This window comes from Staurois parvus, unplaced genomic scaffold (genome assembly GCF_062004578.1).
Source record: "Staurois parvus isolate SC_StPar_1 unplaced genomic scaffold, SC_StPar_1.0 ptg001133l, whole genome shotgun sequence".
Taxonomy (NCBI): domain Eukaryota; kingdom Metazoa; phylum Chordata; class Amphibia; order Anura; family Ranidae; genus Staurois; species Staurois parvus.
In genome coordinates, this window is record NW_028318929.1 from 2,516,182 (window position 1) to 2,541,084 (window position 24,903).

Here is a 24,903-nt window from a genome sequence, read left to right on the forward strand (position 1 = left end):
TTTACAGTTTTTCAGAGTCCTACTGGGGGGCTTTGGTAAAATATCAGGGGTCTAAACAAGTCCCTGATGTCTCACTTTTGAGACAAAGAAAGAGGCTGAGAACATAGATTCATCAGTCATATTCTCTGTAGCATCAGCTACACTGGACATTGAATGAACAGGAAGTGCTCTGTGCTCAGCGGATTCCTAAATTCCATTAATTTACAAGCTGAAGTATAGTAAACATAATTTATTATGCTTTAGTTATGAACAAACCCAGTAAGTGATCGGTACTGATTACTCTGTTTTCATTCAGAGGAAGAGGTTGTTAAATTACATATTTACTGGTCTTACATCGCTCTGCATCCTAAAAAATCCACCGAAAATGCTGGCAGGAGAGAAGGGGAGCCAGGGTTAGGGGGAAGGGCAGGAGAGCAAACAGGGGGGCCTGGGGAGAGTGAAACAGGGACAGGAGGGGGCCGGGGGCCAGACTAGACTGAATCAGCTACAATTTTTTGCAACTGCTGAATGGTGGTGGGAGGGGGAGGAGAAGTGGGCTTTATGCTGCTGAAGGAAAATACAGCTGGTCAGTTCTAGTAAATGCTGCCCCCACCACCCCTCCTCTCCAGGTGTGAGAGGGGAGCCACATGGGCCCCCTGGAGCATGGGCGTGGTCTCCATTGCAATCCCTGAGATCCCTATTGCTACATGCATGCCTCTTAAACAGTTGTCACCTGTATCTGAACAGGTGTCCCTACATTGGAATATTTTCCCTCAACTCTTCTCATTTCCTCTTGCTGCATTCCTGCGTTCATATCCCCATCATGTTCCATAGTGGAGACAATGGTCCCCAGGACAAATTGGGAAAGTAATTCTCCCTAATTGGGACACAGGCAGCAATAAATACCTGACAAGAGTTTCAACCCTTCCCCACTTTATTACCAGTACTATATTATCAAAATTTGTTTCCGACAGCCAGTCAGGTTTAGGGGAAATTAAACTGTTAAAATAAATAAATGGTCTGGAGAGCCTATAGAGTATAAATACACATTTTGTACGTGTCTGTGGTCAGTTGGTGTTATCACTTCATCTCAATATTGCTAAAAGTAGATATCATATTCTTGGTACACTTAACCACTTCCGGGTAAACAGTTTCCAATTGCTTTGATCTAAGTTTTCTGCGTTACTATATGTATTTGACAAGACATAAACAGAAAAGGAATGAGATTCAGTGTGCACAACACATCAGCCAATCAGATTTCACCTTTTGGGGTGTATGAAAAGATGCAACATTGGTGCATTCCCTACAGCCCCTATAACAAGGGAATACTTTGTACAGATATTCAAGTTCTCGTCTACCGAACACTAGAAGGTTTCATGCTATTGTAAATACAGTGGACGTTGCAGGGACTAGAAATGACTGAATCTACCGTATATCTGCATGATAGCAGCACATCTGTTCACTCCAAACCTTAGTTTGTCAGGAAATAGCAATTTGCTTTGCTGATAAGCCTTATTTCTTCAAATAACTGGAAAATCTGTTGAGGGGGAAATGACACTAATCAACTGGTTGAGTTATACACTATATTGCCAAAAATATTGGGACACCCTCTCCAAATCATTGGATTCAATGGCTCCAATCACTTCCATGGTCACGGGTATATAAATTCAAGCACCAAGGCATGCAGACTGCTTCTACAAACAATTGTGAAAGAATGGGTCGCTTTCAGGAGCTCAGTGATTTCAAGCGTGGTACTGTAATAGGTGGCCACCTGTGTATTAAATCCATCCGTGAAATTTCCTTGTTGCAAATATTCCACGGTCATCTGTTAGTGGTATTATAACAAAGTGGAAGCAACTGGAAACAACAGCAACTCAGCTACCAAGTGGTAGGCTATTGAAAATGACAGAGCGGAGTCAGCGCATGCTGAAGCGCACAGTGCGCAGCAATCGGCAACTGTCTGCGGAGTCAATAGCTAAAGACCTCCAAAGTTCATGTGGCCTTCAGATTAGCACAACAGTGCATAGAGAGCTTCATGGAATGGGTTTCCATGGTCAAGTAGCTGCATCCAAGTCTTACATCACCAAGTGCAATGCAAAGCGTTGGATGCAGTGGTGTAAAGCACGCCGCCACTGTACTCTAGAGTAGTGGAGACATATTCTCTGGAGTGATCAATCATGCTTCTCTGTCTGGAAATCCGAAGGATTCTGTCTGGGTTTGGCAGTTGCCAAGAGAACGTTACTTGCCTGACTGCATTGTGCCAAGTGTAAAGTTTGGTGGAGGGGGGGGGGATGTGGGGTTGTTTTTCAGGGGTTGTGCTTGGCCCCTTAGTTCCAGTGAAGGGAACTCTTAAGGTGTCAGCATACCAAGACCTTTTGGACAGTTTCATGCTCCCTCACAAATGTGCTTCTGGAAGAATGGTCAAACATTCCCATGGACACCCTCCTAAACCTTGTGGACAGCCTTCCCAGAAGAGTTGAAGCTGTTATAGCTGCAAAGGCGGGCCAACTCAATATTGAACCCTACGGACTAAGACTAGGATGCCATTAAAGTTCATGTGCATGTAAAGGCAGATGTCCCAATACTTTCGGCAATATAGTGTATAATAATACAGGTGTGTTTCACTGGTAAAGAGCAGCAGCTTACCCCAATATGGAGTTATGGAGTGGGTCCTATAACAGGTCGTCCATTCAGAGAGATATCTGGAAGCCCAACCAGATGTACCCAAAACAGCTCTTGAGCATACATTTTTTTTACTGTATTCTATTCAAATCAATTCTATTTTTTTCTACAATATTGTACAATATTGTGGAATATAAAATGAAAACCAGATGCATCAGCTGTAAAGCCAATAAGAGAAAACCCATATAATCAAAAGGTTATATATATATATATATATATATATATATATATATACACATATATACACACACACACTCCACAACAAAGGTATATTTAATACAAATGAACAGAGAGGAAGTTAAATAGTATTGCCATACAATGTATATTACCTCAATGAAAGGAGCAGTGACTTAGATATCCCACATGCATGGACAGCATCCACAGCCAAAATGGTAGCAGAACGTGCATTTGCGTGGGTACACCATTAAATAACCGCTCAGAAATTGGGATGCCATTAAAGTTCTTGTGTGTGTAAAGGCAGGCGTCCAAGTACTTTTGGCAGTTTAGTGTATATTCTATAAAATATTTCTATTTTGGTGCACCAGATACTATTTGTTCGACATTTCTGGTAAACACATCCAACCTGATGTTAACTGTTAGCTAATTATTGTTGATCCAGAGGAAGGTGCAAAAAACTTTTATAAACTGCAGCTCATTTGCTCCAACAGCAACAATAATTCCTTCCAGATGTCGAAAGAGAACTGAATACTCTCTGGATTCATTTTTACAATGCCATTCCGTATATGTAGTAATGGCTAGTTGTATTTTTGAACAATTTTTATGCACCGTTAGGCTGTGTGTGGGTATTTCTCACAGCGGGTCCACACCTGTTCCCAAAGTCGCAATAACCCATACAGAAAAGTGCAGGAGATCTGTGCAAGTGCCATTAATTCTAAAGGCACGTTGCACGCAGTGGAAATGGCTCCCTCACTGGGAATTGCACTGCACTTCCGATTTCTATGTGGGCTGCCATTCCAGAAATAGTGCAGGGACCTTTTCTCTGCGATTCAGGAGGCATGGCAGCCCATTCAAATAAATAGCTTCCATGCCTGTGCAAAATGCGGTTCACACTAGCCGACTTCAAAGTTGCGTGATTTTCAAAGTGACTTTGGAATACGACTTTTATATGACTTTGATACAACTTTCACAATAGACATGTGCGATTTGTTAAGTTACTAAATTCATGTCTGTGAATTTGACCTCCAAGGTGATATTTTCTCAAATATTACCTGTGCCATGCGCAGCTCAGGAAAGACGGGGGGGGGGGATTAGAGAACTAAATGCATGGCTAAAGACCTGGTGTAAGAGGGAAGAATTTGGGCTTGTAGAGCACTGGGCTGACTTTTCATTGGGGTGTAACCTATATGCTAGAAATGGTTTGCGCCTAAATGGACGGGGGTCTGCTGTGCTGGGGGAGAGGTTTATGGGGAGGCTGGAGGAGTATTTAAACTAGGATCAAGGGGGAAAAGAAAATTGATTATAATGGAGTAAACAGATCAGACAGGGGTCAGACCATATTGGTGGGTGGAATGGGGAAAGATGAGGGGAGGGCTATGGCAGATGATAAGAAGGTTCCCATGTTACAAACAACCATTAGAATTGGTACCATTTGTATGAAAATAAAAAATATGCAAAATACATGTGCAGAAGGTGTCAATGAATCAAGGCTGTAGATAATTTTTTCTTCTGGGGGGGATTCAGCTCGCAGCTGAGCTGCATTATTACATCCCCCCCCCACATCTCCCCCTTGAAGGAATGAAGGAAGGGAGGGGTGGGTGGAAGGAAGGAAAGAATGGAAGAAGGGAGGAAAGATGGGTGGCAGGAAGGAAGGAAGGGAGGGGTGGGTGGAAGGAAGGAAGGGGTGAATGGAAGGAAGGAAGGGGTGGGTGGAAGGAATTAAAGGAGCTGTGGGTGGAAGGAAGGGATTGGTGAAAGGAAGAGGTGGATGGAAGGAAGAGGTGGGTGGAAGGAAGGAAAGAAGAGGTGGAAGAGTGGGTGGAATGAAGGAAGGGTGGGTGTGAGGAAGGAAAAGGAGGGGTGGATGGGTGGAAGGAAGGGTTGAGTAAAAGGAAGCGAGGAGTGGGTGGAAGGAAGAAAGGGAGGGGTTGAAGGAAGGAGGGGAGGGGTGGTTGAAAGGAAGGGTGGGAAGGAAGGGGTGGGTAGAAGGAAGGAGAGGAGGGAGGGGTGGGAGGAAGGAAGGGGTGGATTGAAGGAAGGAAAGAAGAAGAGGTGGATGGAAGGGAGGGGTGGGTGGGTGAAAGTAAGGAAGGGTGGAAGGAAGGATGGGTGGTAGGGAGGGGTGGGTGGAAGGAAGGAGGGGAGGAAGGGAGGGGTGGGTGGAAGGAAGGATCGGAGGGGTGGAAGGAAGGGGTGAGTGGAAGGAAGGAAGTGAGAGGAATGGAGGGGTGGGTGTAAGGAAGGAAGGGAGGGGTGGGTGGAAGGAAGGGTGGGTGGAAGGAAGGGATGGGTGGATGGGTGGAAGGAAGGAAAGGTGGGTGGGAGGAAGGGGGGTTGGAAGGAAGGGAGGGGGATGGAAGGATGGAAGGAAGGGAGGGGGGGTGGAAAGATGGAAGGAAGGGGGGGTGGAAGGAAGGGGAGTCGAAGGAAGGGAGGGGGGAGGTGGAAGGATGGAAGGAAGGGGGGGTGGAAGGAAGGAAGTTTAGGACAAATTCACCATGACTCCTTCAGAAGCATCAGAGCTGTGACTGTCGGCTGCTGTGTTCAGTTTCCCGCTCACACCTCCTCTAAAGCTGCACGGACTGGAGTGTGGGTGGGCACAGGAGGAGAGAGCAGATCCAGTCTCACTCCCTTCTGGTTTTCAATGAAGCAGCTGGAAGCTGTTTCTCCTCCTCTCCCTCCTGCGGCTTTTAGCTGCTTCATTGAAACCCATACAGGAGATCGCTGCTTGTCACCACAACCACCACTGTCCCTCCCACACACCCCTAGCCCCGGCGCTGCTCACTGCCTCCACCTTATTTCCACTAGCGGGCGAGTGGAAATTTCAAGGGCTGCAGCCTGCAGGGATGGTTGGTAATGCTCCTCGGGGAAGGGGGGGTTCAGACCCCCCCTTATCTACACCCCTGCAATGAATTAAAGTGTTTGTTCACCAATGCCAGAAGTCTACCAAGCAAAATAGGTGAGTTGGAAGCTTTGGTGCATAAGCAGAACTATGATTTAAATTGGCATTGTTGAATATTGGCTTCATTCTTCACATGACTGGGCCATTAATATTTCTGGCTATGTTCTTTTTCGAAGAGACAAGGTAAAAAGGAAAGGTGGTGGTGTCTGTCTCTATGTGAGAAGTGATCTCAGAGCGAGTGTGAAAGAAGACCTGGTTTATGTAGAGTGTGATGAGGCTGAAGCATTATGGGTGGAACTGCATATTGGGGTGTGTACTACAAAGGTAATCATTGGAGTTTGTTATAGGCCTTCCACTGTTAATGAGGAGGTGGAGACTCAGCTCCTTGCACACACCAAAAGAGCTGCAAAGGCTGGGACAGTGATAATAATGGGGGATTTTAACTGGAGTAATGGTACTGCAGGAACAGTTAAAAGGGCAAAAATGTATAAACCTACTATAAGACAATTTTATGGTACAAGCCCCTACTAAGAATGATGCTCTGCTGGACCTTGTAATCTCAAACCCAGCAGAGCTTATTTCAAATGTCCATATAAAAGAACATTTGGGTAGCAGAAAATAAAAATGCTCAACTTTAAGAGAGCTAAACTTCCAAAGCTGACTCTCCAAGACTTAGACTGGGAGGGAATATTGACATTTATGAACACAACACAGAAATGGGAGTTCTTCAAAAAGACTGGATGTGAATACACTGCAAAATACATTCCCATGGACAAGTTTAAAAGGCTAAAAATCAAACCTATGTGGCTTACGACCAAAGTTAAAAAAGCTATAGAAAGAAAAGAGCTTTTATTCAATAAAAAAAATGAAGGAACGTTATAATCGTTTAAGCATTACAGAATATAACAGAATATGCAAAAAGGAAATAAAGGCCACAAAAATTAAAAACGAATGACAAATTGCAAAAGATAGCAGGACCAATCCCAAAAAATTCTTCAAGTATATTAACCACTTGCCGCCCAGCCACCGCATTAAAACGATTGCAGGGCGGCACTCACAGGCAAAACCACGTTTTAAAACGTAGTTTTGCAAAACAGGTAGGGGGCGCAAGCAAGGCGCACGCCCCCCCCTACCTGTCCCGCGGGTGTCAGCAGCGGGTCTCTGCCGCCCTGTCACGGCCGGTGATTACCGTTCATTTTCCCGCGATGACCGGTAATCACTGACACAGACCAGGGCTGCATTGTTTACACACAGCCCTGGTCTATGTCAGTTCTGTGACAGCTCGTGAAAGCTGAAGAGGGAGAGAAGTGTTTCTCTCCCTCAATCAGCTCCCCCCTCCCTCCCCCCCCCCCCCGTCCAGCACACACCCCCGCCCCCTAGTAAAACACTCCCCTCACACACTAAACTCTAAAAATGTTAACCCCTTCCAGCCCAGTGTCATTAGTCCAGTGTCAGTGATTTTGTTTTTCCACTGATCACTGTATTGGTGTCACTGGGGATGTCAGTGACCCCAAGTCAGTTCCCCCCCAATGTCAAAATGTCCGCCGCAGTCCCGCAGTCCTGCCATAAATCGCTGATCGCCGCCATAAGTCCCTGATCGTTGCAAAATGTCGCTGATCGCCGCCATTATTAGTATAAATAAAAATTAAAAATCCCAGTATCTTTCCTGCCCTTTGTAAACGCTAGAACTTTCATGTAAACCAATTAATTTACACGTATTGGGATTTTTTTTTGCAAAGACATGTCGCAGAATGCATTTTGGATGACATTTGTGACAAAATTTGATTTTTTTATTTTTTTTACTGGACATGTTTTATAGCAAAAAGTCCAAAATGTTGTTTTTTTTCTCAAAATTGTCAGCCTTTTTTTTTATAGCGCAAAAAATAAAAAATGCACAGGCGATCAAATACCACCGAAAGAAAGCTCAATTTGTGGGAAAAAAAAGGATGTAAATTTAATTTGGGTGCAGTGTTGCATGACCGCGCAATTGTCAGTTAAAGTAACGCAGCAACGTAACAGAAAACGTTTCTGTAACCGCTTCCTGACCGCCCTACAGCAGAAATACTGCTACAGGGCGGCATGAGTATGCAAAATCACATATATATATATATATATACGTGATTCGCGCTCCCGTGGTTTTCACGCCCCTCCCAGATAGCGTCAGATTGCCCGTCAGTACACCAGTCATCACATTTAACCCCTTGATTGCCAGGAGCACGCTCATGTACAATAAACCTCCATTGCTAGTATAGTGTCTGAACGGGTCAATATCTTTGATCAGGTCAGCACTATACCAGCGTTCACATTAGTATAGCATCCCCAAAAACGCAGCGTTAGCGGGATCAGCCCGGGCACCTGTCAACACCTGCGTTTAGCCCCTATGCTTACCCCCCCTTCTCCCCCAGTAAGTGCAGTGTCAGTAGGTCACTGTCACTTGATACATTGCACACAAAACCGCAGTGTCGCAGAATCAGGCCTGATCTCTGTTAGCACTTGCCGGTAAATTTTGATGACTCTCATATGCAGCAGAGTGCCAGTACTAGTGCCGCTCTACCTTTTGGTGAACTGGCGAGTACCAATGGTCTAGTACATCCTGGTCTTTCACATACCTCCTTGATTTTTGGAGCGGTTTTTTACGGAATATCTGTATGCGTTGATTGTGGATCAAAGCAGTTTATATGCACAACAATTTATTGCCGCCAACCCAAATTCAAACTTTGCCAGACCATTCACATGGAAACTCATTACGGTTTTCAAATTTACATTTTTTTTGGGCCTAACCCTCAACATGGCCATTACTAAAAGAAATGAATTGCGGCTGTATTGGTCCGCAGACCCGATTCATCATATGCTGTTTTCTCTGCTGCCATGGCCAGGCATAGATATGAGAGTATAATGTGTTTTATGCATTTCAGCGACAATACACTCTGTCATCCTCGGGGTGACCCTGAAATTGACCGGCTCTACAAAATTCAGCCCCTCGAAAATCACCTTAACCTAAAATTTGCAGATTTCTTTACTCCCCAGCAAAACATCTGCGTTGAGGAGTCCCTGATTAATTTTTCTGGCCGCCTTGCATTCAAACAATTTCTCCCCAGCAAGTGTGCCAGATATGGGGTCAAGATGTAGAAGACCTGTGAGAGGACAACAGGCTATACTTATAAGTAAGTGAGATAGTCACGTGGAGCCCCCGGATGCCCGGACTACATGGGGATCAGCGGCAAGATAGTTTGGGACAGTTTGGGACTTGGTGTCATCCTTTTTCCACATGGGGTACCACTTATACGTGGACAATTTTTATTCAAGCGTGCCACTATTTAGACACTTATTCAATCTTGGAACTGGCACTTGTGGCAAAGTGTGACCTAATGTGTGCCCACCATTAGAAGTGGGTGGATGCAGGGTGGTATATTCTAATGGTGGGCATACCACACACTTTTTCTGAGATTTTTTCTTATTTTTTCATTCATTCCACAGGCTGCATAAAAAAAAAAGAACATAGCATATATAACCAACAAGGACCAGCAACATACTGGTACATCACTGGATTTGAATGGTTATACCAGGATGATGCCTACAGCTGCAGGCATCATCCTGGTGTCGTTTTTTTCAGCCGGTGATCGGCTTTCATGTAAAAGCAATCCTAGTGGCTAATTAGCTGCAAGATTGCTTTTACAAGCAGTGGGAGATGATGCCCCTCTCCCCCGCTGCCTTCCACGGCCTTCTCGGGCAGTCCCATGCCATCAGGGGAACCTGAGAATGCAGCCGGTGTTTCTGCCAGCTGACTATAGAGCTGATTGGAGACCAGAATGGTGCCAATCATCTCTATAGTCTAAGAATTCAGAAGCTACAAGCATTTCATCACTTCAGTTTCGCAGGATATAAACAGCGCCATTTGTAAATTGGGAAAGCATTTGATCACACCGATTTTGGTTTGATTAGATAATGTAAGGGCAGAGGAGATATCCAGAGTCTGATAGACCCCAGATTTCTCAAAAAAGAATTTATGACAATGCCCATTGAAGTTATAGGGGTTATTTACATTCCCTGTTATAGCATTAAAAGTGATAAAAAAAAATAATGAAAGGTACAATGTAAAAATAATTAAAAAAAAAATCAAAATAACTAACTAAAAAAAATTTCCTCTCCCATGCGCGCACACCTGTGTGCACAAGCCTTGACCCTGTGCCGTTATGTAAACAGCGGTTGCACCATGCATGTGAGGTATCGCCATGAATGTCAGATCAAGGGCAGTAATTCTAACACTAGACCTCCTCTGTAAATCTAAAATGGTGGCTTTTAAAGGCTTTTAAATCGCTGCCTATGGATATTAAAAATGTTTGCAGTTTGTCGCCATTGAACGGGGCATGCGCAGTTTTAAAGCATGTCATGTTTGGTATCTATTTACTCGGCATACCATTATCTTTTATATTTTACCAAACAATTGGCCAATATATTGTGTTTTTGTGCATTAAAAGTAAAAAAAGTGTATTTTTTTAAAAAAATTGCTTTTGAAAAATCACTGCGCGAGTACTATGTGCCATAAAAAATTGTAGTACCCACCATTTTATTCACTAGGGTGTCTGCTTTAAAAAAAATATATAATGTTTGGGGGTTTAAATTAATTTCCTAGCAAAAAATACAGATTTTTTTCATGTGAACAAAAAGGCTTGGTCTTCAGGTGGTTAGAAGAGTGAATGATGTGTGTCATAAACTTCTAATGCTGGGCATAAAACGCCCCCACCCCCCAAAATGACCCCTTTTTGGAAAGTAGTCACCCCAAACTATTTTCTGAGAGGAATGTTGAATCAATAGAAGAATTTATTTTTTTACCACACGTTTTTGGAAAATGACAAAAATAAATATATTTTTTTTTTTTACACAAAATTGTCACTTAAATGATTTACTGCTCACACATGCCATGGTTATATGTGGAATTACTCCCCAAAATACATTTTGCTACTTCTCCCAAGTATGGAGGTACCACATGTGAGAGACTTTTTGGCAGTCTAGCCAAGTACAGGACCCCAAAACCCAATAAGCACCTTCAGGCTTTTAAAGAGCTTTATTTCCTCATTACACTTCCAGACTACCTATCACAGTTTCGGAGGCCATGAAATGCCAGGATAGCACCTAACCCCCCCAAATGACCCCTTTTTGGAAAGTAGACGCCCCAAGGAATTTGATAAAAAGCACAGTATTTTGCAGATCTCATTTGTTGCCACAAGTTTTTGGAAAATGAAGAAAAAAAACAAAAACATATTTTTTCTATTTTTTTTATATTTCAAAACCTTGTGAGAAAAAAATGAGATCTGCAAAATACTCACCATGCCTCTTTTTAAATTCCTTGGGGTGTCTACTTAGAAAGGGGTCATTTGGGGGGGTTTGGGGCTATCCTGGCATGTCAGGGCCTTCGAAACTGTGATAGGTAGTGAGGAAGTGTAATGAGGAAGTTACGCACCTTCAGGCTTTTAAAGTGGTCATTGGATTTCAGGCTCCTGTATTTGGCTAGGCTCCCAAAAAGTCTCACACATGTGGTATCCCCATACTCAGTAGAAGTAGCAAAATGTATTTTGGGGTGTAATTCCACATATACCCATGGCTTGTGCGAGAAATAAATCATTTAAATGACAACTTTGTGTAAAAAAAAAAAGAAAAAAAGTTTTTGTCATTTTCCAGAAACTTGTGGAAAAAAAATAAATCTTCCATGGACTCAATATGCCTCTCAGAAGATAGCTTAGGGTGTCTACTTTCCGAAAAGGGGTCATTTGAGGGTGTTTGTACTATTCTGGTATTTTAGCACCTCAAGAAATGCGATGGGCAGTCAGAAAGTAAAAGCTGTGTAAATTACATTATCGATACCATAGTTTGTAGACGCTATAACTTTCACAAAAAGCAATCAATATACACTTATTGGGATTTTTTTAACCAAAAACATGTAGCAGAATACATTTTGGCCTAAATTTATGACCAAAATGAGAAAATATTGTTTTTTTCAAAAACATTTTTTTTTCTTCAAAACCTTTTCTGGTTATAGCGCCAAAAATAAAAAGTGCACAGGTGATCAAATACCACCAAAAAAATGCTCTATTTGTGTTAAAAAAAGGACATAAATTTCATTTATGTACCATATTGCATGACCGCGCAATTGTCCGTTAAACTAACGCAGCGCTGTATAGCAAAAAAATGTCGTAAGTTGCAGTATGTATACCATAGATTGTAGACGCTATAACTTTCACACAAAGCAATCAATATACACTTATTGGGATTTTTTTTACCAAAAACATGGAGCAGAATACATTTTGGCCTAAATTTATAACCAACTTTGAGTTTACTATATATTTTTTATAGCTGAAAGTAAAAAATATTGTTTTTCTTCAAAATATTTGGTCTTTTTTTGTTTATAGCGTGAAAAATAAAAAGCGCACAGGTGATCAAATACCACCGAAAGAAAGCTCTATTTGTGTGAAAAAAAGGAAGTAAATTTTGTTTAGGTGCAGCATTGCATGACCGCGCAATTATCAGTTGAATTAGTGCAGCGCCGAGTAGCAAAAAGAGGCCTGGTCATTAAGGGGGGTAAATCCTCAGGAGCTCAAGTGGTTAATAGTAAAAAGGTCCGGTCCGAGCATGTAGGCCCTTTACAAAATAATCTAGAGTGGGTGACTGGGGACAAAGAGAAGGCAAATTATTTAATACCTTCTTCAGCTCTGTGTATACAATGGAGCATGGGAGAGCTCTTGGCCATAATGGGCATGGTATTGACACAGCTCCAGATGATCCACATTGGCTCACAATTGATATGATCCAAAATTATTTAGACAGAATAAAGGTGAATAAAGCACCTGGACTGGATGGCATACACCCACGGGGCCTTAAAGAATTGGGCTCTGTCATTTCAAAGCCATTGTTTCTAATTTTTACGGACTCTAATGACTGGCATAGTATCACTGGATTGGCGTAAGGCCAATTTGGTGCCAAAAAATTTTAAATTTAAAAAGGGGGCAAAATCTTTGCCAAGTAATTATAGATCTGTTAGCTTAACTTCTATAGTTGGGAAGATACTGGAGAGTTTAATAAAAGACCACATAGATGAGTTCTTGCTGGAAGAAAATATTTTAAGCAACAGACAGCATGGATTCATGAAAGACAGAAGTTGTCAAATAAATCTCATTTCTTTTTATGAGGAGGTGAGCAAAACCTTGGACAGAGGGGTGGTGGTGGACATGGTATACTTGGACAGAGGGGTGGTGGTGGACATGGTATACTTGGACAGAGGGGTGGCGGTGGACGTGGTATACTTGGACAGAGGGGTGGCGGTGGTATACTTGGATTTTGCAAAAGCGTTTGACACAGTTCCCCACACACGGCTAATGTGTAAGGTAAAGTCTACAGGCTTGGAAAAATCCGTATGTAAATGGATAGAAAACTGGCTAAAAGATCGTATTCAGAGAGTAGTCGTTAATGATTCATACTCGGAATGGTCTGGGGTCATCAGTGGTGTACCCCAAGGTTCAGTGTTGGGACCCTTACTTTTTTAATATATTTATAAAGGATATAGGGTCTGAGATTAAAAATTCAATTTCAGTCTTTGCAGATGACACCAAGCTGTGCAGTGGAATAACGTCCTTACAGGATGTCTTCAATTTACAAGCCGACCTCAATGCTCTGTGTAATTGGGGAACTGTTGACCAAATCTATGGAATATGAAATATAATATTTCTCTGATATGATTTGATTAACCTTAATGAGAGTTCTTTGACCAAGAGTGAAAGGTTTAACACAACAACCAAAATTTATTGGTGAATAGTAGGGAGGTCTAAACTAACATACCACAATCTATCTATTTAACAATAAGAAAAAGAGAAACAAAATGTATATGATTCACCCAATGAATTAAAGCATATACTATTCATACCCTAAACCCACAAACAGCAAGACAGACAACACATACAACAATCATGTATACATATAAGTGCCAGAGAAATGTCCTGATATTTACCAATGGTGTAGCATGGGGGCCCCCAGGATCGGTGTATCTTCTCTCCTGTCTTCCTCCAAACCTACCCTGATATACACTTATCTCCATAGACTTGCATGGGGCCATCCTGATTGGTAGAACTATCCAATCCATCTTCCATATCTGACACATCTCATCCAGGATTGGACAGTTTCCCCATCCCATATCGCTTACATAACTCAGCCCCATTCCAGAGCCTCCCCTCTTAGTGATAAAATTACATATGCCAGGTCATGGCACCGAGGCGTCTGGATCCAGGCTTTCTCATCAAAATTCCCTCCAATATTGAGAGTTTGGAGGGAACCTTAGGTCATAGCCTGGTAAACCTGCATTCCCCAGATAGCCATCACCATTGCATATCTAAAGAGAGGGTACTTTGAAGTGGCCCTCATATAAACAAAGAGATTTAAATGGCCTGGCCTAGATCGTTATGTGGGCCCCATAAAGTCTGAGATAAGGTAGTTAATTTAGTGGTTGCCCCCTCTCACACAATAGATCATTCCTTGTGGCATGCACCTGTTTACACACCAAACATTCCTCCAATACAATACAAAGCTATCTCTACAACTTGATCACTTGTTTCAATGTCTATGTACAACACACCGCTATCAAACCAAGCTGATATTTCCAGCTTTGTAACTTGGTTATATAGTTAGAAAAATATCTATTTACAGTTGCTGATGACGATTATACATAAACCCCTCATAAGTCAACAGATCCCCCCTTGTGGCCAGTGAGGCTAGGCCACACTCACGCTATTCAAGTAACTGTTTATGTCTAATCTCCATTAGCAATTTGAGTTTCTCCCTCTGCCATCTTAAAAGTCTACTCAGATATATTACCATAACCATCATGATGAACAGTAACCCACCCTGTAACACAAGGAGACCTTTTATTCCTATCTCCACCCAGGTCCTAGTGGTAACTAAGCTAAAATCCCCATCATGTAAAAGTTCATTTAACTGTTTTCCCGTCTTTACCATATTGTTACTAATTTGTATTATATGTGTATCCTTCCTTGCGAGTAGATTGTGAAGGTTTACTGACAGTTTATCAATTTTAATATCAAAATAGGGTATGTACGGTGTAGGATCTGGGACATCGGGGGCACTATCTACAACATAATCTTTATTCAGCTGTGGTATTGGAGTTACTACGGTTTCCCCAATAATAGTGTACTCGTGTGGAACGAAGCAAAAATTTGGATAGGGTATTGGACATGACTGACCCCGATAGAGGAATGTCTTATGATTGGTAACAACACAATACAGTCCATCCATGTTGTAGGTGACCTTTGTTCTTGGTGCTCTCCATTTCGTCAACTTCACCGGGCAGTTGGCTTCCATCTCACTGGGACTAGTTTCTTGGTTGGCTTGGCGTGGGCTTTGCAAATGAGGCTCCCTGGATTCTTCTGTTGTGGGATCTTGGTCATTGCTCAGACCACAGACCGGAGTGTCGATTTCAAACACATCACAACGACATAGGTACCTATTCTCTTTGACAGTGCAGCAGGCAGTGTGAGGTGCTTTCCATCCCTCTTGGACGTGAATGAGCATTTCGGGGAGGTGCAACCTTTCTTTGTACACGTCATTCTCGAGGTACCCAAGGGAGTGTACCGACGCCATCTTGTCGAAGTAGTCATCTTGAGGATGGAACACTGGCAGCGACATGGTGAAGGATATATATAGGAGGTCACGGTAGGCACACGGTGACTGGCTCTTCAGGCAATCCAACGGACCTCTATTTGGGTGTGATGTCACTAACCCTAGATTCCTAATTGTGGAGACGGGCAAAGGTTTGCATCTATCTCCTGGATGTACATTCATTCCTCCACTAATATTAGTGTGAGTACAGTACCATTGGGTAAGATCTTTATCTCTTAAAATGTCAGGGATTTTGCCAACTTGGATGTCTCTTATAACATTGGTGACTTTCGTTAAAACAAAGTTCCCATATGCAGTGCATATTACCTCTTTTCCCATATTGTTCTCCCTGGCCCTTTGATTATTTATTGTTATGATTTCATTGATTTTCTGCTGAGTCCGTTCAAACAACTGGGCAATGTCATTCATATTATAAACTGTAAACCTTTCTTCCTCTGCCAGCCCCTCAATACCCTGCAGAGCTGGTTTCAGCACTTGCTGACCCTCTTTCTGTTCAAAATTACCGATATGTCTGCGAATCGCAGCTAAATCGGCTCGGTTCCAAATTGACATACCCGATCCAAAAAGTCCCGGGATGGACCCAATTAGACTGTCCAAGCCATTTAACTTTCTCGATCGGAAAATGCCCCTTTGGGGAGAGATATTTGGTTCTGCAAAAGGATCCTGAGTTCGGCTGGCATGGGAGGCAATCAAATCTACCAGCAAGGAAGAATAAAATAGTGACACATTTGTCCGGGCACATGAGCCGAATTCGGCCATGTTCCACTTGGACAAATTAAGCACAACGGGCACATGAATGAACTTAACATTATTAAAGAGTGTTCCGGGGATTGATGTCGCAGTTAGGCCACTAGGTGGTCCCTCTTCCAGTGATGGGCAGTCCAAGGATGTTAGTTCTGCGGAAAAAGGGATTGCAGCTGAGCTTTTTGTCAAGGTTGTAAAAGCAGGGGTTTTGGCCTTTGGGGACACATACAAGGTAACTTTTCCTGGGACATATTGAAGAGTGGATAGTTGAGTGTTGCTGGACAAAGGGACTGAAATGACAAAGGAGTATTTCCACTCTCCAGCATCACTTAACCGTGTATCTCGAATCAACAATGAACCATTAGGAAAACCCATTATCCTATCCCGGTAGTCCATAACATTCCCAACAACGCCATTGACCCAGACTAGGTGATTATTGATGGGACTCCACCAGGACACTTGTTTCCCCTCAGTCCCCTTAATTGCCACTGGCAGCAACACGGATTCCCCCTCTTGACAGTGGACCGGATTTTCATCAACGATTACGCTAATAAGTGGTCCATTCTCCTCTTCCATGGTAAGTCTGAACAGAAGGAGCATGAGAATAATCCATATCGACTTCATGGCTCTAAAAGGAAAGAAAACGCAACATTTTAGTTGATGTCCTTGACTCCATGGAATAGCTTCAGTTGGTTCACATGAACCCATTTATCTCTTGTCTTTTTGCCCTCATCTATTCTGATTTTATATACTGAAGGACTTAGTTTGTCAATAATGGGAAATGGCCCTTTCCATTTTTGGCTTAAGCAGTTGTCCAGCGGACGGAGTTCTAAGAACATGACTCTATCTCCTACTGCCCAAGTACATTCTCGAATCCCTTTGTCAAAATACGCCTTTGCTTTCTTTTGCATCTTACCCATGTGTGCTGCTGCAAACACATGGATCTCCTTTACCGCCTTTTCTAGTTTTAAGAGGTATTGATCCACGGAAAGTCTGTCTATGGTAGGGGTATGCATTTCTAGCCAAAGATGTTCTGGGAGTCTCATCTGCCTGCCTGTCAACACTTCAAAGGGTGTCAACCGGGTAGCGGATGAGGGTGTCGCTCGAATGGCCATGGCCAGTAAAGGCAATAGATTATCCCAATTTTTACTGTTGATGTGGACAAATTTCTTTAGCATCGTTTTAATCTGCCGATTGGCTCTTTCAACCTGACCTGAAGATTCTGGGTGATATGGGATGTGAAATTTTTGCTCCACTCCCAACATCTCTAGGCACGCTTTCATCACTTTTCCAGTAAAGTGGGACCCCTGATCTGACTCTATGGATGACGGGAGCCCCCATCTACTGAATACCTGTTCCACCAAAATCTTAGCAGTATTCTGTGCAGTGTTACTTTTGGTTGGGAAGATCTCTACCCATTTAGAGAACAGATCTGTGACTACCAAAACGTATTTGTTGTTTTTGGAAGTGACTGGCAAGGGTCCCATGTAATCCATTTGTAAGGCATTCCAGGGCCCTTCTTTCAATCGTATTCTTAAAGGGGCATTGATCTTCCTTGGTGCGGGATTAACCTGTGCACAGACAATACAACTGTCACAATACTGTTTCACATCTGTCATCATAGAAGGCCACCATCCTATGTTCTTGAGTCTCTCCAATGTTTTTCCTGACCCTTGATGACCCCCGGTAGGCAGGTCATGCACTAAGTAAATCATTTCATTTCTGTAATTTTCCGGAACCACCCAAGTTATTTCCTCTCCATGATGCAGTAATACTTTTTGGTCTTCTGACAGTGTGAGGCTTTTTATGCATTTTGCCAAAGTATTCCCTTCAGATAGTTCCTGAGTCTCATGTTTCAGTTTCTGAATTATTTCTTTAATGTTGTCATCCTGCTTTTGTATGTCTGAAATATCAGGCACTTCAATGCAGGATTTTGTGAAGGCGCAAACACTGGGGCACAAGGCTGGATCTTGTAAAGTGGAGGGAATTTCCCAGATCTCCCCCCTTTGTGCTCCTTGTTTGGCCAAGCAATCTGCCACGTCATTTTGTTCCCAGTAGGGGGCACTAGTGGAATGTCCTTTTACCTTACATACCCATGGTTTGACTGGCAGCTTTTGCACCAATGTGGTAATGTATCTCAAAAGGGATGCATGCTTAAGCGGAGACCCATCTGAGGACATGTACTGGTGGGTGTGCCAAAAGGGCAGAAATTCTGTGAGAGCATTGCACACCCAAGCTGAGTCAGAGTATAAGACAATTTCTTTGTCTCCTTTTATTAATTCTAGGGCATGCGCGATTGCAGCCATCTCAGCGAATTGTGCTGATTTGACTTGGCATGATCGACATATGGATATTTGTGTATTTCCTTTTGGATCACTAATGAAGATGCCAAACCCTGCATGTGGGAAACCATCCACATAAAAACATGATCCATCTGTGAAAATTTGGACTACATCTTCTGGGACTTCTTCCTTTGATGCAAGGGGTCTAAAGAATTGATGGGCATATGACTGTGGGGTGATATCACATTCATGTGGTACTCCCTGGTAAATAAGGCCATGGGCCCTGGTGGAAGGATTATTTGTGTGTTTTACTGTGATGTCTCGATCTTGGAGCAACAGAGCCCAATGGGCCAGTCTAGCATTGGATACATTGCCATCCTTCACTCTGTCTGTTAGTAAAAATTTAGTAGGAGTGTGAGTTGTATGCAAGATGACTGGGTTGAGCCCTATGATGTATGTGAAGTATTTCACTGCCCAAAATGTAACAAGGAGGTGTTTTTCACATAGAGAGTACTTCATCTCCACAGGAGATAATATTTTAGAAGCATATGATATGGGTCTCTGTTGCCCATGAATTTCCTGTGACATAACAGCTGACATGGCTGTATCAGATATTGCAGTCTCAATGTGAAAGGGCAGTTGGTAATCTGGATTGGCTAAAGCTGGTGCTTGCGCTAACGCTTCTTTGAGCTCCTGCACTGCATTGGTGTGTTGCTCAGTCCAGTGCCATTGGGTATCCTTTTTCAACAGATCATATAATGGTGTAGACTTTTCAGCAAATTCAGGAATAAAAGCCCTTGAATAATTCACCAATCCTAGAAAAGATCTCAGAGTGGGGATGCTTACAGGCAGAGGTAATTGTAGAATGGTTTTTACCTTCTCGGTTGCTATCTTACGACCGTTTGCGGTTACTGTAATCCCCAGAAAAGACACAGATTCTTTTAACAATTGTGCCTTAATGGGATTACACTTCAGTCCCGCCTTCTCTAGGATCCGCAGTAGTTCCTCCAATAGCCGCAAATGTTCTTCTTTGTCACTCGTGGCTAATAACAAATCATCAACGTACTGAAAAAGATTCTTTGGAGAAGAAAAATCAGTTAAAATGTCCCTTCATGGTCGCCAATTATGTTGACCAAATCTATGGAATATGAAATATAATATTTCTCTGATATGATTTGATTAACCTTAATGAGAGTTCTTTGACCAAGAGTGAAAGGTTTAACACAACAACCAAAATTTATTGGTGAATAGTAGGGAGGTCTAAACTAACATACCACAATCTATCTATTTAACAATAAGAAAAAGAGAAACAAAATGTATATGATTCACCCAATGAATTAAAGCATATACTATTCATACCCTAAACCCACAAACAGCAAGACAGACAACACATACAACAATCATGTATACATATAAGTGCCAGAGAAATGTCCTGATATTTACCAATGGTGTAGCATGGGGGCCCCCAGGATCGGTGTATCTTCTCTCCTGTCTTCCTCCAAACCTACCCTGATATACACTTATCTCCCATAGACTTGCATGGGGCCATCCTGATTGGTAGAACTATCCAATCCATCTTCCATATCTGACACATCTCATCCAGGATTGGACAGTTTCCCCATCCCATATCGCTTACATAACTCAGCCCCATTCCAGAGCCTCCCCTCTTAGTGATAAAATTACATATGCCAGGTCATGGCACCGAGGCGTCTGGATCCAGGCTTTCTCATCAAAATTCCCTCCAATATTGAGAGTTTGGAGGGAACCTTAGGTCATAGCCTGGTAAACCTGCATTCCCCAGATAGCCATCACCATTGCATATCTAAAGAGAGGGTACTTTGAAGTGGCCCTCATATAAACAAAGAGATTTAAATGGCCTGGCCTAGATCGTTATGTGGGCCCCATAAAGTCTGAGATAAGGTAGTTAATTTAGTGGTTGCCCCCTCTCACACAATAGATCATTCCTTGTGGCATGCACCTGTTTACACACCAAACATTCCTCCAATACAATACAAAGCTATCTCTACAACTTGATCACTTGTTTCAATGTCTATGTACAACACACCGCTATCAAACCAAGCTGATATTTCCAGCTTTGTAACTTGGTTATATAGTTAGAAAAATATCTATTTACAGTTGCTGATGACGATTATACATAAACCCCTCATAAGTCAACAGGAACTATGTGGCAAATGAGGTTTAATGTTGATAAATGTAAGGTTCTGCACTTGGGGGCTAAGAATATGCATTCATCATACATACTAGGGGTGGGGGGGGGGTACAACTGGGGGAATCAATGGTGGAGAAGGCTCTGGGGGTTCTGGTAGATAATAAGCTTAATAATGTCATGCAATACCAAGCTGCGGATTCTAAAGCGAGCAAAATCGTCTCTTGTATTAAAAGAGGTATAGACTCCAGAGAGAGAGATATCATTTCCCCCGGTACAAATCATTAGTAAAACCTCATCTGGAATATGCAGTTCAGTTTTGGGCACCAATTCACAAAAAACATTGGGGAACTGGAGAAAGTACAGAGAAGGGCAACTAAACTGATAAGAGGCATGGAGGAGATCAGCTATGAGGAAAGATTAGAGGAACTGAATTTATTCTCTCTTGAGAAGAGGAGATTAAGGGGGGATATGATCTCTATGTATAATACATAAGGGGGGATATGATCTCCATGTATAATACATACAGGGGATATGATCTCCATGTATAATACATAAGGGGGGATATGATCTCCATGTATAATACATAAGGGGGATATAATCACCATGTATAATACATAAGGGGGGATATGATCTCCATGTATAATACATAAGGGGGGATATGATCTCCATGTATAATACATAAGGGGGGATATGATCTCCATGTATAATACATAAGAGGGGATATGATCACCATGTATAATACATAAGGGGGATATGATCTCCATATATAATACATAAGAGGGGATATGATCTCCATGTATAATACATAAGGGGGGATATGATCTCCATGTATAATACATAAGGGGGGATATGATCACCATGTATAATACATAAGGGGGGATATGATCTCCATGTATATTACATACAGGGGATATGATCACCATGTATAATACATAAGGGGGGATATGATCTCCATGTATAATACATAAGGGGGGATATGATCTCCATGTATAATACATAAGGGGGATATGATCTCCATGTATAATACATAAGGGGGGATATGATCACCATGTATAATACATAAGGGGGATATGATCTCCATGTATAATACATAAGGGGGGATATGATCTCCATGTATAATACATAAGGGGGGATATGATCTCCATGTATAATACATAAGGGGGGATATGATCTCCATGTATAATACATAAGGGGGGATATGATCTCCATGTATAATACATAAGGGGATTATGAGCTCCATGTATAAATACATCAGTGGTTCAAATAGTGAACACAGTGTAGAATTATTCACCCTGAGGTCATCACAGAGGACAAGGGGGCACTCTTTATGTCTGGAGGAAAATAAATTTAATCTCCGAATATGGAAAGGTTTCTTCACAGTAAAAGCTGTAAAAATGTGGAATAGACTCCCTCAAGAGTTGGTTCTGGCCAGCTCAGTGGATTGCTTTAAAAAAGGCCTGGATTCTTTCTTGGATACAATATAACTGGATACTAAAATTTATAAGTAAAGTCGATCCAGGGAATATCCAATTGCCTCTCGAGGGGATCAGGAAATAATTTTTTCCCCTGCAGGAGCAAATTGAATCATGCTTTGCTGGTTTTTTTGCCTTCCTCTGGATAAACTGTGGGTATAGGATTATAACTTTTTTTTTCATTTTTGTTTGGTTGAACTAGATGGGCTTTTGTCTTTTTTCAGCCAGACTAATTTTGTAACTACTTTTGTTCATTTGTTTTCAAATTTTTCCAATGGATTAGAATGAAAACAAATTAGAATTTATTCAATCCAAATTCATTGTGAAAAATAGCTGGTTCTATTCTATTCGCAATTCACTTTTTGGAAGACAGTTATATTCTTTCTGTTCTATTCTAGTCTATTTTTCTATTCTGTTCTTTTATTTTATATTCCATTCTAGTCTGTTTTATTCTTTTCTATTCTATTCCTTTATTTTCTATTCTATTTTACTCTATTATTTAATATTCTATACTATTCTTTTATTTTCTCTTCTATTCTATTTTTTATATTCTATTCCTTTTCTACTCTATTTTATTCTATTCTTTTCTGCCGTTTTACTGTATTCTGTTCAAATCTATTCTATTGTTTCTATTCTTTATATTGTATTCCTTTATTTTCTACTGTATTTTGTTTTATTCTATTCTTTCAAAATTCGAATTTATTATACACTGCTCAAAAAAAATTAAAGGAACACTTTAAAAGCACATCAGATCTCAATGGGGAAAAATACCATGCTGGATATCTATACTGCTATGGACTGGGTAATGTGTTAGGAACGTAAGGATGCCCCACCGTTTGATGGACATGAAAATGATCAACCTACAGAGGACTGAATTCAAAGACACCCCGAAAATCAAAGTGAAAAAATGATGCAGCAGGTTTTTCCATTTTGCTGAAATTTAACTCAAAATGGTACTCCCACCCCCCACGCACTTGTATTCATGCCTGGCAACGTCAGGGTATGCTTCCAGTGAGACGACGGATGGTGTTCGGGGGTATTTCCTCCCAGATCTGGACCAGGGCATCACTGAGCTCCTGGACAGTCTGAGGTGCAACCTGGAGGCGTCAGACAGAAAAATGATATCCCAGAGGTGTTCTATTGAATTTAGGTCAGATGAGCGTGGGGGCCATTCAGTGGTATCAATTCGTACATCCTCCAGGAACTGCCTGCATACTCTCGCCACATGAGGCCAGGCATTGTCGTGCACCAGGAGGAACCCAGGACCCACTGCACCAGTGTAGGGTCTGACAATGGGTCCAAAGATTTCATCCCGATACCTAATGGCAGTCAGGGTGCCATTGCCTGTAGAGGTCTGTGCGTCCCTCCATGGATATGCCTCCCCAGACCATCACTGACCCACCACCAGAACGGTCATGTTGAACGATGTTACAGGCAGCATAATGTTCTCCGCGGCTTCTCCAGACCCTTTCACGTCTTTCACATGTGCTCAGGGTGAACCTGCTCTCATCTGTGAAAAGCACAAGGTGCCAATGGCGGACCTGCCAATTCTGGTGTTCAATGGCTAATGCCAATTGAGCTCTATAGTGCCGGGCAGTGAACACAGGGCCCACTAGAGGAAGTCGTGCCCTCAGGCCACCCTCATGAAGTTTGTTTCTGATGATTTGGTCAGAAACGTTCACACCAGTGGCCTGCTGGAGGTCATTTTGTAGGGCTCAGGCAGTGCTAATCCTTTTCCTCCTTGAACAAAGGAGCAGATATTACCCCTGCTGTCAGGTTAAGTACCTTCTACGGCCCTGTCCAGCTCTCCTAGAGTAACTGTCTGTCTCCTGGAATCTCCTCCATGCTCTTGAGACTGTGCTGGGAGACACAGCAAACCTTCTCCCAATGGCACATATTGATGTGCTATCCTGGAGGAGATGGACTGCCTGTGCAACCTCTGTAGGGTCCAGGTATTGCCTCATGGTACCAGTAGTGACACTGACCCTAGCCAAATGCAAAGCTAGTGAAAAATGTCAGTGGGCTCCACCTGTAAAACCATTCCTGTTTTGGGGGTCGTCTCATTGTTACCCATCTAGTGCACCTGTTGTTCATTTCAATAACACCAAAGCAGCTGAAACTGATTAACAACCCCCTCTGCTACTTAACTGACCAGATCAATATCCCAGGGGTTTAATTGACCTGATGCTATACTGTGATTAAAAAGTGTTCCTTCAATTTTTTTGAGCAGTGAATATTATTACAGTATATTATATTCTAATACACATAGTCTTTGAAGGAAATCAGCAATACTCAACAATATGTTTATATTTCAAATTTGTTCTAGAATTCTATTCAAATTTTAGACAAAATGTTGTTTCGTTATATTGGATACGTTTAAACTCATTGCTATTGTAATTGGGGAATTCGGATACAACCGAATCTCCGAATAACAAACATTTCATCTGAATTTCCATTCAGAATATTACGAACCGCACATGTCTATTTTCTGAAGTTAAAATGACTTCAGAAGGATCAATTAAAGTGGACTTCATTTAAAACAGTTGTGTTTTACATGTCCTGCAACTTTGGGTGTCTAAAATCGTATCCAAAGTCAGAGGAGTATGAACCAAGCCTGAGGAGGCCAAAATATTCCAAATACCGATACAGTTAATATTGTCACAAGTTACATCTCAAGTCCAAATATCCAGGACTGATGGAAAAACTTCCATTTATCAGAAGGTGCTCGTGTTTCCTAATTTGACATGTTTCACATATTGCTTCATCAGGAATGGGGTGAAAAATCAAAAATGTCACCTTGGTGCTTATCAAAGA

General features: G+C 42.0%; 1 protein-coding gene across 1 annotated transcript; it reads right to left on the reverse strand.

Annotated features, from left to right (window-relative positions):
- Nucleotides 1–16,818: 16,818 nt before the first annotated feature.
- LOC149439346 (protein NYNRIN-like) lies at nt 16,819–24,545 on the reverse strand. Its single transcript, XM_089659109.1, has 2 exons — nt 24,464–24,545; nt 16,819–19,490 (listed from the first exon to the last, which is right to left on the reverse strand). Exons 1-2 carry the CDS (start codon nt 24,543–24,545, stop codon nt 16,819–16,821), a joined length of 2,754 nt encoding a protein of 917 aa, XP_089515235.1.
- Nucleotides 24,546–24,903: the final 358 nt, after the last annotated feature.

Bases quoted from the DNA above. Each gene is read 5' to 3' on its own strand.
- LOC149439346 (XM_089659109.1), bottom strand. From the start codon at position 24,545: ATGGAAATTCAGATGAAATGTTTGTTATTCGGAGATTCGGTTGTATCC. The intron at 19,491-24,463 runs GTATCCAATATA...ATTTGTTATTAG, and splicing joins CAATAGCAATGAGTTTAAAC to CCACGAGTGACAAAGAAGAA.